At 47.3% G+C, this 15,731-nt stretch overlaps 1 protein-coding gene across 38 annotated transcripts in view; it reads left to right on the plus strand.

Annotated features, from left to right (window-relative positions):
* The window catches only part of TEX14 (testis expressed 14, intercellular bridge forming factor), a 74,290-nt gene that overhangs the window by 8,216 nt on the left and 50,343 nt on the right, over positions 1 to 15,731 (plus strand). For 33 of the 38 annotated variants that reach the window (XR_010408608.1, XR_010408607.1, XR_010408606.1 and 30 more), the window contains exons 5-10: positions 1,803 to 1,884; positions 3,371 to 3,501; positions 4,614 to 4,727; positions 5,782 to 5,905; positions 9,733 to 9,911; positions 14,615 to 14,766. Coding sequence is in view for 23 of the 38 variants with exons in the window: in XM_064582937.1 (XP_064439007.1) it covers positions 1,803 to 1,884; positions 3,371 to 3,501; positions 4,614 to 4,727; positions 5,782 to 5,905; positions 9,733 to 9,911; positions 14,615 to 14,766 (782 nt within the window). In the remaining 15 variants the exon portion in view is untranslated. Of the gene's footprint in view, positions 1 to 1,802; positions 1,885 to 3,370; positions 3,502 to 4,613; positions 4,728 to 5,764; positions 5,906 to 8,259; positions 8,431 to 9,688; positions 9,912 to 14,614; positions 14,767 to 15,731 lie in introns of those variants that run through there. The other 5 variants (XM_064582953.1, XM_064582955.1, XM_064582952.1 and 2 more) reach the window with 5 other exon arrangements.

The following is a 15,731-nucleotide window of genomic DNA, read 5'->3' on the forward strand; positions in this document are numbered from 1 at the left end:
TTATGGGCAACTTCTTGTAAAACCACTGCTGCTTCTGTCCCAGTTCAGGAGCTCGTTAGTCAGAAAGAGAGATGGAGCTTCCAAATTGCGTCTCTCATATTTTATAGTTAGATGGAACATTCTTCTTTTTATGGGGTTGGACCACAGAGTGCCTCATGGAAAGTAGAGTGGAAGCACACACATCTCCCTTTTTTAATGTAAAGAGACCATGTGAGTCTGTGGGATAAGAATTGGCCTCTCAGATCTGAGTGGGGCCATGTCAGATAAGATTCCTCACAGGTTCGTGTTTACATCTCAGAGCCTGGTTGGGGGAAAGACAATTGAGAAGAACGGACGGTTGTCTGGTTGTAGATAAGGGGAGTCCGTTTTCTCCCCTCCACCCAGCTGAGCTTACATAGACATGGCCTGAGGAATTTAGGGAAAAGAGCAAGAAATGTGGTTGATCTGAGTGCAGTTGTTGCCCGGGTCCCTGCTTAAACAGAGCTTCTGCCCTCCGAAGAGCCACTCACACGGCCGGGCGGCCCCAGTGTGGAGGCCTGCCCTTGCTGCCATCTCAAAATCTGTTGCCCTGCTCAGGAAACAGTTGCTGTCCCCTAGATCTTTACTTAACCTCCTAGCAGCTTAATGTGCAGAAGGGACCTCCTGGCCCGAGCTGCCAAGGAGATAAAGCCCGGAAGTACTTCCGAAAGCAGAAGTCAAAGAATTTACTTCTGTTCATGAAAAGTGGGCACATGGAGCCTCACAGAGCTCGCATGGGGTGAGGATGAGTGCACGCTGTCACCCGCAGCTCCTTTGCCATTTGCCGAGGAAGGGAACATGGCTCTGGCAGTAGCAGAATGTTTTGTTCTTCAGTCTGAGCCCAAACTACTAAATCAGAAAGCATTAACTGAGAACCTGCTGCATGCATGGCACTGTGTCAGCCTCTGAGAGCGAAAGAAATAAGCCACTCCTTTCAAGATACCTTCAGTTAATGGGGGTCCCAGTGTGCAGGTGCTGGTTTGGGTGTGGTATATGGGAAGAGCAGTGGCTGAATGAGCAGCGTCAGGGTCTGGTCTCTCCTGCTGCTCTGTGACCCCCGACTAACAGGTTCCCTCTGTCTGAGCTTCGTTTGTCCCATCTATAAAAACAAAAGTTGAATAAAGTATGTTTTGATTCTTTCCAGCTTTGACCATCTGAATTAATCCCCTCCAACCTCTCCAAACTTGGGAGTTTCAAATAGCAATAAATGTTTGTATCTCATACAATTTCTGTAGGTCAGGACTCAGGGAATGGCTTAGCTGTATGGATCTGGCTCGGGGTTTCTTACAAAGTTGTAGTCAAGATGTCAGGTGGGGCTTTATCATCTCAAGGTTTGGAATTGGAGGATCCAGTTCCAAGATGGCATACTCCCATGGCTGACAGATTGGGCCAGGGTGTTGAGCCTCTCCATAGGGCTGCTCGAGTGTCCTCACAACATGGCAGCTGGCCTCCTTCAGAGCAGGTAATCGGAGCGTCATCAGAACTGAAGCCCTGATGGATCCAGCCTTGGAATCCAACCACTCTGTCATTTCTTCAGTGTCCAGTGGGGCTAACAGGTCTGCCCTATCTGACCTGGAAGGGGTTTCACAAAGGCAGGATTACCAGGAGGTAGAAATCGCAGGGCCCTCTCATAGGCTGGCTATTATATCATCTGTAGTTCCGTGATAAAAAGTCAAGTAGTCAAGACAAAATGAACTACACATTCTCCTAGCTTGGTTCAGCATTGTTCCTCTGGATATGGGTGGCTAATTCTTAACTTTTCTTCCATTTAAAACTATTTCTAGAAACCCCAATGGCTCTCCTAATCGTCTGCTTAAAGCTGGAGTCATTTCTGCGCAAAATATCTACAGCTTTGGCTTTGGGAAGGTAAGAGGCTGCCAGGGACACCCAGCATTTGCAGGGCCAACTGGAGAGCCACCTGGCCCTGGCTCTGACCCCCTACCCCCAACTTTGTGCAGCTCTTCCTTCCTTATCCTCTCCAGAGAGGTAGTTCTCTTCTTTTACCACTTCTTCTTTTGTTTTGTTTTGTTTTTTTAAGATTTTATTTATTTGACACAGAGCGAGCACAAGCAGGTGGAGTGGCAGGCAGAGGGAGAAGCAGACTCCCTGCTGAGCAGGGAACCTGATGCGGGGCTCCATCCCAGGACCCTGGGATCATGACCTGAGCCAAAGGCAGACTTTTAACCAACTGAGCCACCCAGGCGCCCCTTCTTTTACCACTTCTGCAGAACAGAGACCCCTCAGTGCTCTGTCCTTACTGAAAAATGGAGAAAGCCCTGGAAAGTTCCCTTGAATGACCTTATGCTACATTTGGGGAGTTTAGAAAATGATCCTTTAATTAATTCCAGTGAGGGCCCCAGACTTGTCTCCTTGACGAGAAGCAGAGAGCTACACTGACCCCTTGGGTCTTATTTGTGTGTGTGTTTTAAGTTTATTTATGTATTTATTTAAGTAATCTCTGCACCCAATGTGGGGCTTGAACTCAGGAGCCGCAGATCAAGAGATCAAGAGTCCCAGAGATCAGGAGTCGCAGGCTCTTCTGACTGAGCCAGCCAGGCGCCCACCTCTCTCCCCTTGGGTCTTATTTGTGATTGACTTGCCCTCCATAAGTTTTTATTGGAATGCCTTTAAGGAATTGAGATTTTGAACTGAGAAATTTTTTTTTTTTTTTAAGATTTTATTTATTTATTTGACAGAGAGAGACACAGCGAGAGAGGGAACACAAGCAGAGGGAGTGGGAGAGGGAGAAGCAAGCCTCCTGCGGAGCAGGGAGCCCGATGCGGGGCTCGATTCCAGGACACTGGGATCATGACCTGAGCCGAAGGCAGACGCTTAATGACTGAGCCACCCAGGCGCCCCTGAACTGAGAAATGTTTTGAGGGAAAATAGTATCTTTTAGGTTCTTGGTTCTGCCCATCAGAGAGAGACCTCTGGGCATGTGGCTGGGTGTCTGGGTGCTGCTTGCCGACAGTTTAGTCTCTAGGCCTACGTCTGCTAGTTGTGCCAAGGCAGCCTTGGTGGGGAGCGGGGGAGAAGGAGCATCGGCTTTGGTCGCATGTGGGCTGGGGTTCTGTGGGGGCCGGAGCCTCAGCCTGGTACTTCGGACAGGCGTCTGGCCTCTTTTCCTGAGCCTTGGTTTCCTCAATAGTGAAAGAGAAAGAATATTACAACCTTGCAGGGTTTCTGGGCAGATTAAAGAGAACACAAATTAAAGAATAGTGTCCGGGGCATAGGGGAGTTCAGCAAGTTGGTCAGTTGCCCCTATTTTTATTTTAGCTGACTGACAAGATTCTTGGGGCGTTTTACTTTTCCTCTTTTCTCCCCTTGATTTGACACTGTGCTCTGCTTTCAGTTTTATCTCACAGGGGGAGCACAGCTGGCCTACCTAGGATCTCTCCCAGTAATTGGAGAAAAGGAAGTGATTCAAGCTGATGATGAGCCTACCTTCTCTTTCTTTAGTGGCCCCTACATGGTCATGACCAAGTAAGCAGAAGCTGGCCCGTGGGAGGTCTGACGTAGTCCCACAGGAAGGGTGGGCTTCATGTGACTTCCTTATGTGTGGAGGCTTTCTCCTCCAACACAAGGAAACATGAAGAACAGATGTCTAAATCAGGGTTTCTCAGCCTGGACACCACTGATGTTTGTGGCTGGTATTGTTTGTTGCTGGGGGCTGTCCTGTGCATGGTAGGAGGTTTAAGAGCATCTCTGGTCCTACTCACTAGATGCCAGTAGCAGCCTCTACTGACCCCCTTCCCCCACAGTTGTGACTGTGACAACCAGTGTCTACAGACCTTGCCAGATTCCACCCCCTCTTCCCCCACCCCATTGAGAACGACTCATGATGCTGTTCTAACCTCTCGGTTTTCTAGAGAGTTTGAGGAAGCCTAGTGGTGACTGTCTGGCCTCTGATTTAGGCCAGAGGGTATTGATCAAGACTTCCGTGGAAGCCGGAACAGGCATCAGCTGCAGCTCTCGGCAGCCAACTGCAGCAGGAGCGGCAATAAGGGGATTTGGCTATGACAGAAGTCCTGGGGATGTTCTCAGTCCTGCCTTGGGCAGAGTTGTGCTGCCCAAGGTCTCTTGCTCTCCTTGAACCTGGATGCTTCTTCCCTGCCTCAAAGAAGCACCCTTCCAAAAAGGCCTCTGCCAGCCTCCTGAGGCCCTCTGTCCCTTACAGATACACCCTTGTTTCCTGCCTGTGCCACAGATTTGTAGCCAGGTCCCCCCTTCTCTTTGTCCTACTGCTGTGGTCTTTGTCCAAGTCATCAGTGTCCCTCACCCAGACTGGCCTCCTAGCCAGCCCCCCATTCTCTGACACCCCTTCCTACCATTCCCCACACTGCTGGTGCTGTTGTCTTTCTAAAATGCAGACCTGATCGAGTCACTCCCTCCCTTGAATCCTTCAGTGACTTCTTGCCACCTATACTAAGTTCCCCAGGGTGCTTTAGGATAGGGGGAGGAGGGGAGGCGGAGGGGAGGACTCAAGGGTGCAGGGTTGGGGGCGCTTTATAGATTCCTTGTAATACCACTTCTCTGGTCTTCAGCTGGGAGAGCTGCTCACTCCCTGCTGCTCACATTTTTTCCTGTCCTTGTAGCCTGGTGTGGAACGGGAGCAGGGTCACAGTGAAGGAGCTGAATCTCCCCACCCACCCTCACTGCAGCAGGCTTAGGCTGGCTGACTTGTTAATTGCGGAGCAGGAGCACAGCAGGTGAGAAGGAAGTCCAGGGGCCTGGTGCATTACAGTCCAGGTCTCTTTACAGACCCAGGTTCAGGGCTATACAGTACTGTCCCTGGGGTGTAGAGACCAGCCCCCCTCAGCCTCAGTATTTCCTGACTGTTAGAATGGGTTCATTTGACTTCCAAGGGCTACCAAGAGAGAGAAGGGGGGTTAATGAATAGCCGGAGTGGTGGGGATGGCGGGGATGGCTTAATTCTCTTAGTTGATTGACTTCCCATAACCCGTGTCTCTGATGGTCCAGCCTCCCGTTCAGCAGCCCCCTGAGGCCCTTCCCCGTTACGGCCTTGTGCCCATCAGGATAGCATGCATAGTCCTGTCTTCACAGACCATGGCTGTGCATGAGATCCACGCAACTGAGGAACTGAGGCTCTGCCATTGAGGACATGCCCAAGGGTGTACCTTAGTAACCTGGGTTTCCTGTGGCTCCGGGGTCAGCCCTTCAGCTCTTGCTGAGGCAGAATCTTGATTCATGGTTTCACTCTGGGACTGCTGAGTGAGTGGACCTGGTTCCTTGAGTAGGCCACCCAACCCCTGCAAGAAGTGTGTCAGAGGCCAGCCTCTTCCTTTTGGGGAAGTCAGTGTAAAGGGACCCAAGGAAGCTGGAAGGACGCATGTACACAATGTGGACTTTGACATGAGACTGAGGGGTGTGTGACTTGGGCAAGTTACTGACATCTCCCTGACCTTGGTTTCCTTATCTCAAAAATGAGTATAAGGATATATATATTTCTTACAGGTGGTTGTTAGGATGTGGATGATGTGTGTAAAGTGCCTTGATCAGTAGCTCTTGGCGACAATGTCGTTGTTACTGGTGACTCTGAGTCCTCAGGGTTTGATCAGTGAGAGGCCATAGATTTCCCTACCCCCTTCTCCCCCCACCCATCCTGTTTTCTTAGAAAGACATAATGTACAAATGCTGTTTGTTTAGAATGTGTTCAAGGGGCCTAGAAGGAAGATAGGCACTCATTTTTTCCTCCTATCTTCTTTTCCCTCTGCCGCATCTGAAGCTGCTTTTGTTTTGTAGCAAGCTCCGGCACCCCCACCTGCTGCAGCTGATGGCTGTGTGCCTGTCCCAGGACCTAGAGAAGACCCGCCTTGTGTATGAGCGCATCACTGTCGGCACACTGTTCGGTGTCCTCCACGAACGGGTAAATGGCTGTTTCCAGGGATTTTGTCTTGCTGCCCTCCCCACTTCTCCCCACTGCCCTCTTCCCCTACCCCAGCAGTGAAATTTCCATTAATGTGTGCAGGGAAGATAAACCTCCTAATTCTTTACTTTCTAGGGCTATATATGCACCATTTAAGGCTGATAAGCACCTGGCTGGAACTAGTGTAATTTTATTGCTGTCTGTCCTGTTTTTTCATCAGAACTCTAAGAGCTCAACAGACCTAGAAAACAAACAGATGCGTTTCTAGCTAACTGTAATCAGGCAACCCTTGGCTGGCTTGCTTGTTTACTTGCTTGCTTTATTTATTTATTTGTTTGTTTATTTTTTACAGATTTTATTTATTTATTTGACAGAGAGAGAGTATGTATGCACAAGCAGGGGGAGTGGCAGGCAGAAGGAGAGGGAGAAGCAGGCTCCACCGCATTGATCTGAGCTGAAGGCAGATGCTTAACCAACTGAGCCACCCAGATGCGCCAACCCCTGGCTTTAATTCCCTGTATTTTCACTTGTGTCTTTCAGGACCTTTGCTGTAGATAGAGGTTTGTTTATATACAGACCTGTATCACTCCCTCTCACTTTTCAAATTTCCTTATGGGAACATCTTCCAGGGCCCACAGACTCCCTAAAGAAGTGTGCTTTGGGCTGAGATGTGGCTTCAGAGAGGTTCTGAAGCATTTGCTTTTCTTTCTCCATGACTTTGTTCTAAAGACCCTGGGCAAGAATGAGAAGAGACCCTCCAGGAAGGGTCCTTCCCCAAAATGGCCAGCCATTCCTCCTGCCTGAGGACTTCCTATTAGTGTTATTTCTCCTTCCCTCCCCATCCCTCCCCTTTCTTCTCTTGTCATTTGATGAAGCCATTACCTTGAAATGCCATTTCTCTGGGGCACCTGGGTGGCTCAGTCATAAAGCGTCTGCCTTCAGCTCAGGTCATGATCCCGGGGTCCTGGGGATTGAGCCCCGCATTGGGCTCCTGCTTGGCGGGAAGCCTGCTTCTCCCTCTCCACTCCCCCTGCTTGTGTTCCCTCTCTCGCTGTGTCTCTCTCTGTCAAATAAATAAATAAAATATTAAAAAAAAAAAAAAGCCATTACTCTGGGGAACAGGATAGAGAGCTCAGAAATAAAGCTACGCTTATGTGGTCCATTAATGTGCAACAAAGGAGGCAGAAACATACAATGGGGAAAAGACAGTCTTTTTATCAAATGTTGTTGGGAAAGTTGGACAGCCACATGCAGAAGAATGGAACTGGACCACTTTCTCACACCATACACAAAAATAAACTCAAAATGGATTGCAGACCTAAATGTGAGCCTTGAAACCATCAAACTCCTAAAAGAAATCACAGACCGTAATCTCTTGGATATGGGCCTTAGCAACATATTTAAGGATATGTCTCCTCAGGCAAGGGAAACAAAAGCAAAAATAAATTACTGGAAATACACCAAAATATAAAGCTTATGCACAGCAAAGGAAATCACCAACAAAACAAAAAGGCAACCGACTAAATGGAATAAGATATTTGCAAATGAAATATCTGATAAGGAGTTAATATCCAAAATACATAAAGAACTTATATAACTGACTATAAAAAATGCCAAATAATCCCATTAAAATGGACAGAGGACCTGGATAGACATTTTTCGAAAGAAGACGTAGAGATGGCAAACAGACACATGAGAAGATGTTCAGCATCACTTATCATCAGGGAAATGCAAATCAAAACTACAGTGAGATATCACCTCACACAAGTCAGAATGGCTAGAATCAGAAAGACAAGAAATAACAAGTTTAGCGAGGATGTGGAGAAAAGGGAATCCCATGTGCATTGTTGGTGGGCATGTAAATTGGTGCAACCACTGGAAGATAGTATGGAGGTTTCTCAAAAAATTAAAATAGAATTACTATATAATCTAGCAATTCCACTACTAGGTATTTATGCAAAGAAAATGAAAATACTGGGGTGCCTGGGTGGCTCAGTCGTTAAGTGTCTGCCTTTGCCTCAGGTCATGATCCCAGGGTCCTGGGATGGAGCCCCGCATCAGGCTCCCTGCTCGGTGGGAAGTCTGCTTCTCTCTCTCCCTCTGCCTGCCACTCCCCCTGCTCATTCTCTCTCTTTCTCAAATAAATAAATAAAATCTTTTTTTTTTTTTTTTTAAGATTTTATTTATTATTTATTTGACAGAGACACAGCAAGCAAGAGAGGGAACACAAGCAGGGGAAGTGGGAGAGGAAGAAGCAGGCTCCCTGCCGAGCAAGGAGCCCGATGCGGGGCTCGATCCCAGGACCCCAGGATCATGACCTGAGCTGAAGGCAGATGCTTAACGACTGAACCACCCAGGCGCCCCAATAAATAAAATCTTAAAAAAAAAAAAAGAAAATGATACCAATTCAAAAAGATATATGCAGCCCTATATTTATTGTAGCATTATTTATAATAGCCAAGATATGGAAGCAACCTGTGTCCATGAACAGGTGAAGTGGTAAAGAAGATGTGAGATATATATATGTGAGTATGTATATATGTATGTGTACAATATATGTATGTATAATATATAGGATATATGTATATACATATATATAATGTGAAATTATTATAATGTGAGATGGTATGTGTCTCCAGGGTGGGCTCACCACATATGGAATATTACTCAGCCATAAAAAAGAATGAAATCTTGCCATTTTCAGTAATGTAGATGGACCTAAAGAGAATATTATGCTAAGTGAAATAAGTCAGACAGGGGTGCCTAGGTTGTTAAGCATCTGCCTTCGGCTGAGGTCATGATTCCAGGGTCCTGGGATAGAGCCCTGCATCGGGTTCTCTGCTCAGCGGGAAGCCTGCTTTTCCCTCTCACTCTGCCTACTTGTGCTCTCCCTCTCTTTCTCTCTCTCTGTCAACTAAATAAATAAAATCTTAAAAAAAAAAAAAGTCAGAGAAAGACAAATATATCATTTCACTTGTATGTGGAAACTAAAAAAACAACCAACCAAACAAACAATAACAGACTCATAAATACAGAGACCAAACTAGTGGTTGCCAGAGGGGCAGAGGGTGGGGGATGGGCAAAATAGGTGAAGGGAATTAAGAGGTACAAGCTTAACGTTATAAAATTATAAGTCATGAAGATGAAAGTATAGCGTAGGCAATATTGTAATAGTGTATGGTGACAGATGGTGACTCTACTTACCGTGGTGAGCATTATGTAACATATAGAATTCTTGAATTACTGTGTTGTACAGCTGAAACTAATACAATATTGTATGTCAGTCATACTTCAATAATAAGTTTTGGGTTTTTTTTGTTTGTTTTTTCAAAAGAATGCCATTTCTCTGGGGGAGAGACCAGTATGACTTTAATCAGCCAGATACGTTGGTGTGAGCGAATTTCTTTCCTCTTAGGCTCAGTCATCTTTCTGGGACAGGGGCTGGACTGGTCCTTTAGGCTTCCAGGTTCTCCCGGCAGCACAGGCTTGAATGGGGGGGTGCAGGGCAGGTTCATTGGTGGTGGGATGGTGGTGGTGAGCCCACCCTGGAAACACATACCAGGCTTTGAGAATTTTCTCCTTGTTTTTTGTGGTGTAAAGTAGCTCAGTTCAGGGAAAGGAGTCCAGCTTTGGAACCGGGGGGCCCTGGGTCAGTGGGACTTTAGGCCAGTCACTTAACCTCCCTGAGCGTGAGGTTCCCCGTTTGTAAAATGGGAATTCTGGGTAGCTGTGAGGATCAACTGAAAAGACTTTGGAAATTGCAAAGCATTCTCCCGCATCCAGGGCCCAGCCCTATTGCTCCTGGCCATTTTATCCCTTGATTCCAGCGCTCCCAGTTCCCTGTGCTGCACATGGAGGTGATCGTGCACCTGCTGCTCCAGATGTCCGATGCCCTGAGATACTTGCATTCCCGGGGGTTTATCCACCGCTCCCTCAGCTCCTATGCCATTCACATCGTCTCCACAGGTGAAGCAAGGCTAACCAACCTGGAGTATATGATGGAAAGGTAGGTGCTGTAGAGAAAGAATCTGATCTGGGCGGGCCTCTTCCTCATTGGTGGGCTGAATTGTTCATCACTGGGGAAAGAGGTTTCCCAAATGCCTTGCCCTGTCTGCCAAGGTTAGGACTTTGGGGAAGTTGCTTCTGCTCAAGATATCGTCATTTTAATAAACATTTAACAAGCAAGGGCCCCTATTAGCCAGTATGTGTAAATGCTCTGTCTACTTCAAAATTTTCAGTGACTTAACACAACCAAGGTGTGTTTCTCACTCACATTGCAGTGTAGTGTGTGTGTTGGAGGGAGGCACCCACTGTGTTCCAAGTTCCTCCCATCCATAGTTCTGCTGTCTCCAAGCCTCAGTCCCCCACTGTGGTCTTTGCATTGCTGGTCAGTGAAGGGAGAGCATGGAGGGGCACGTGGTATTTAGGGGCCAGCCTGAAGTGGCTATATCATTGCTTCCCACTTTGTAGTCTCCTCCTCACTGCAGGGAGGCTGGGAAATGTGTCGTAGCTGTGTATCCTGGAAGGACAGAGAGGTGATGGGTGCTGATGAGCCTTACAGTTGGTCATGCCTTCTACTCCTGGGCCAGGTACTTGGCTGCGTGGGCACCAAGGGCATTCCCTGCCCTAGAGGGGCTCAGCGCAGTGAGGGGGCAGAGACAAAAACAACACCCTCATTCAAGGGTTGTTGGGTGGGCTTCATTTTCCATTTGGCAGGAGTCAAAGTCCTCCTGAGAGTTGGGGGTACCTGCTGTCTCCTGTCCCTGGGCTCTGGAAGGCAGAGGACCTCTCCTGTGCTTCCTTGCTGCCTTCCACAGCTCTGAGCCTTCAGCCCATTGTTGGTTCTGCTCTGCTGTGAAGCTTCAGCCACTGGGCAAACCTCTTGCTCAGCCCTGCCTACCTCAGTTTACCTTTGCCCCCACCTATGCCCCCTCCCCACCCCACCCCAATCACTGAGGCTTTGTTTCAGAGTTTCTTGCTGGTCATTGCTCCTCGCATATTCTGTAATGTATTTTTCTCACTATGTGAAAAGCTCTGTGAGGGCAGGGATTTCTGTTTTATCCACTGCTGTATCTCAAATGCCTAAAACAGGCCTTCACACAGTAAGCGCTCAGCATATGTTTTTTGAATGAATGAAACAGAAAGACTTCCCAGACTGCGCGTTCCCCTGGTCCTTCTGCCTGCAGAGCAGAGTCGGGGGCTTGGTTGTATTTGGCCCATGTGGGCCTTGGTGAAGAGTTTGAATTCTTTATCCTAAGAATACTGGGTGACACGAAGGGCTTTTTTTTTTTTTTTGAGCAGGATGGTGTCATGGATGATTGACAGGCTAAGAAGGTCCCTTTGGCTCCTGCATGTGAAGAAGGGGCTGAAAGGGGACCAGAGAGAGGCAGGGGAACAGTTGGGGTGTGACTGCAGCAGTTCTCCACGTGAGTACTGTCTCTAGTCGAGCTGCTCAGCCTCAGATCTGGTCCATTCTCAGTTCCAGTTTAAACCTTCCCGTGTCTCCACGTTGCCTACAAGATGAAGTCCAGGCACTTTGCAGGGTGGGGCTCTGCCCACAGTGCCAGCCATGTCGCTTCCCCCACCCTGCCTGGCATCTGAAGCTGCTTTTGGGCTAGGCCATTTCTGGGTGCTGCTCCCTGCATCTGGAATAGTCGGCATTCACCTGTTTATCCTCTTAAACTCACCTCAGGCACAATCTCCCACCACAACCATGAAGCCTATCCTGAAGCCCTGGTCCCCACAGCACTTTGCGTATTCCGTTCCTCCGAGGCCAGATGTGTCTGCACCACCAGAGGGTGACCTCTGGGAGGGCAGGGACTGTGCATGTTCCTTGTCAGCTCAGGGCCTGCCACATAGTAAGTGCTCATTTGAACGTCGGTTAAATGAACAGAAGAGTCTAGATGATGGGAAAACTTTAAATGGTTCAGAACGGGATTTACCACTTTGGCTATGTGTGCAGGAGCAGTAGAAGCTAAGGGATTTGGACATTTTTGCCTTCCATAACAGAAGAGGCTTTTCCGGAAGGCTGCGGCAGAGTCCAAGCTATTTGCTGGTGATGGAGCGCCATCTGTTGTTGATATGGAGGCATGACTGCTTGTTCTGCCAGAGTTCTCCAATAGAAATGTGAATCCTAGAGTGAAATACATCTTTGGAGATGGCTCAGCCCAGCCTTGTCTTTTACAGATGAGGAAACTGAGGCCCAGAGAGGGGAAGAGATGGTCTCAAGTTACCCAGCTGTGGCTAGAACGAGGTGGTAGAGGATGTTTCGTGCCTATCAGGGCAGAATGGATTGGAGGTTAAGGGTAGGAAGCCCAACTAGGAGGCCGTACTTCCGGGCCTGGTGGTGACTAAGGAATCAGAATAGAAGTGAAAAATGTGAGATGCACTGAGAAGCTGGGGTCCACAGATGGGTCAGGTAAGGGGCTTGGAGGTAACTGAGTAGGAAGGTGTGTGGTTTCTTTTGGATTTGTTGACCTCAGAATGGAACTTCAGGCAGAAACATCAGTCAGCAAGCAGTTCCAGCCACAACAGCATACCCTTCTTTGACAACTGATAACATGAGCTGAGATCCAAGAATCCAGAGTAACTTTCAATTCCACATTTATTTTTGGTTAACACTCTATTTGGGCTGGTTGGTTTGTTGAATGTCATTGTCAAGGGTAACACTCCATCTCGTGGCATAAAAATGATACAGCAGTTTATCTTATTCTTCACCTCCTTCTTAATGGAATCTTTAGAACTGGAATTGACCTTGCAAGTGGTATCACATAGCCATAGCCAAATGTAATTTTAATGATGTCAGAGATGAAGCCTAGAAAAATATCTGCCCCCGAATGACAGCCAGAAAAGAAGCTCCTCTGCCCCCCAACTAGCTTTAACTGAGAAGGAAGGCGGATTGTAAAAGAAGAAGGTGAGTGGATGTAAAAGAGAAAGAATATAAATGCTTGTTGTAAGTGACTGGTCCCTTACCAGAGCCTTAGACAAGCCTGAGAGGCCTGAGAAGGTAGATGAGTGTTTCCCTTGAAGAACCACCCCACAAGGTGAAGAGCCAAGCATGCTAGGTCCTCAGAGTATATCTCTGATAGTAAAACAGCCCATTGCTTTTTCTGTGATATTAATGTGGTATTGGCATGCCTCTAGACTGTTCATGCTATACCGGGCCATGCTTAACTATTCAGCAATACAACCAAAAAGTCAATACCAACTTTTCTAACTTCCTGAACTCACTACCATTTACCAAAGGTCTGCTGGAAGAAATACTATTTAAGGAACTTTTCTCAAAGTCTGAGACACCCATCCCATCCTCAAATCTTTTTGCCAGACCAGCAAAGAACTTCTGGTCACTTGCTTTTTTAAAAATTTAATCATTGGAGCACCAGGGTGGCTCAGTTGATTAAATGTCTGACTCTTGATTTGGGTTCAGGTCATGATCTGAGGGTCATCAGATCGAGCCCCACGTCAGGCTCCATGCTTAGCAGGAAGTCTGCTCAAGATTCTCTCTCTCTAAAATAAATAAATCTTTAAAAAAATGATCTGCTAGCGTTTACAGTCTACCATAACATTCATAATAATAACTTACTTGTATGTGCTTTATGGCTCAGAGTGTTGCCACACACAGGATCTCATTAGATGCTCATGGCAGCTGTAGACAGAAATCAGTGCTGACCTCACCCTGAGGACTCTTTTTTTTTTTTCTTAAAGATTTTATTTATTTGACAGAGAGAGAGCGAGCACATAAGCAGGGGAAGCAGCAGGCAAAGGGAGAGGGAGAAGCAGACTCCCCACTGAACAGAGAGCCCGATGTGGGACTCGATCCAAGACCCTGGGATCATGACCTGAGCCGAAGGCGGATGCTTAACCAACTGAGCCACCCAGGCACACCCCCTTGAGGACTCTTGTTGGCCCAAGAGACATTTAGGATGCTCTGACTTAGTTCTCAAGGAATCTAGTTGGGAAGTTGAGTTTTTCAAGCCAGTCAGTGTACTTTTGAGTACTGAACTGAGAAGGCTTGGTCCCAAGAGGGCAGAGTTCAGAAAAGAAGCAATCACAAGGAATTGGAGGAGTCCCACAAGACTTTGATAAAGCAGATGGGGCTTGATGGGGTCTTGAAAGAGTCTTATACTCATTTATTCAAAAGTAGGCATTGAGGCCCTCATGTAAGTTTAGATATACATGATATGAAAGAGATAAGGTGCTGCTTCTCATGGAGTTGACTCTAGCAGAGGGGAGAAGAAAATAAGCAGTAAATAAATGAACAAACCTTCAGAAAATAAGTCCTCTGAAGCCAATAAAATAGGACTATAGGTGATCAGGGAGAGCCTCTCTGAGGAGGTAATTTTTGAGCTAATACCTTTGTTACAAGAAGCAGCCAGTCACCCAGGGATCTCTGGGTAGAGCATGCCATGCAGAAGAAGCCAGTTTGCAGTGCAAAGACCTGAAGTGGTGACACGTATTGGAGAAACTCACAGCGGGCCCCCGTGACTTGAGTGAAAGCAAGAGAGAACAGTCAGATGCGGTGGAGGGTGGGCAGGGCCCACTCTGGTAGATTGGAACAGCAGGCGTTGAGGGTTAGCTCAGTGTCAAGCTGGGTTTCTAGAAGCTCAAGGAGGTTGCCAGTCTTCAGAGGCAGATGTTTCACAAATGTACTGTATGATGTTCACAATGCTCCTTTAAGACATGAACCTGACCTTGTGTTTCCTTCTGTAGCCAGGATGGACGTATACACAGGGACCTGACTCGAGTGCCCCTCCCGACCCAGCTGTACAACTGGGCTGCCCCAGAGGTGATCTTACAGAAGGCAGCAACAGTGAAGTCAGATGTTTACAGCTTTTCTATGATCATACAGGAGATTTTAACAGGTAGATCCAAGAGCACATTGACTGTGACCAGAGTCTCTACTCTTAGGTTGGATTTTTTTTTTCCCTTAAGAGTTACTTAGTGGGGAGCCTGGGTGGCTCAGCTGGTTAAGCGGCTGCCTTTGGCTCAGGTCATGATCCCAGGGTCCTGGGATGGAGCCCCGCATCAGGCTCCCTGCTTGGCAGGGAGCCTGCTTCTCCCTCTCCCTCTGCCTACTTGTTCTCTCTCTCTATCCCTCTGTCAAATAAATAAATAAAATCTAAAAAAAAAAAAGAGTTACTTAGTTTTATGAAAATGCAGACATAGAAAAATCTCTTCAAGGAAACTTCTTTGTGCTTATGGAAGATATGAGATGATCTCCCAGAAGTCTTTTTCTTTTCTTTTTTCTTTTTCTTTTCTTTTCTTTGATTTATTTATTTTTTTTAAAGATTTTATGTATTTGACAGAGAGAGACACAGCGAGAGAGGGAACACAAGCAGGGGGAGTGGGAGAGGGAGAAGCAGGCCTCCCACCGAGCAGGGAGCCTGATGCGGGGCTCCATCCCAGAACCCTGGGATCATGACCTGAGCCGAAGGTAGACACCCAACGACTGAGCCACCCAGGCGCCACCAAGTCTTTTTCTTTTAACCTGTTCTTTGAGGCTTAGCCAAGTCCACTTACCATCCTGTCAAAGGTAATGCATTTAACCCAAGCAAAGTTTTTGAACTGAATATTGCTGTCAATGCTTAGGGGTCTCTGTGAGATGCCCCTTAAGAACTTGTAAATGAGGGGTGCCTGGGTGGCTCCGTTGGTTCAGCTTAGATCATGATCAGGGGTCCTGAGATCAAGCCCTGCATTTGGCAATATCCCTGCTCAGCGGGGAGTCTGCTTCTCCCTCTGCCCCTCCCCCTGCTCGTACTGTCTCTCGCTCTCATTCTCTATCCCTCAAATAAATAAAATCTTTTTAAAAATTAAAAAAAAAAAAAAA

This window comes from Mirounga angustirostris, unplaced genomic scaffold (assembly GCF_029215605.1).
Source record: "Mirounga angustirostris isolate CCGP_5_RB_7025 unplaced genomic scaffold, mMirAng1.0.hap1 SCAF_17, whole genome shotgun sequence".
Lineage (NCBI taxonomy): Eukaryota > Metazoa > Chordata > Mammalia > Carnivora > Phocidae > Mirounga > Mirounga angustirostris.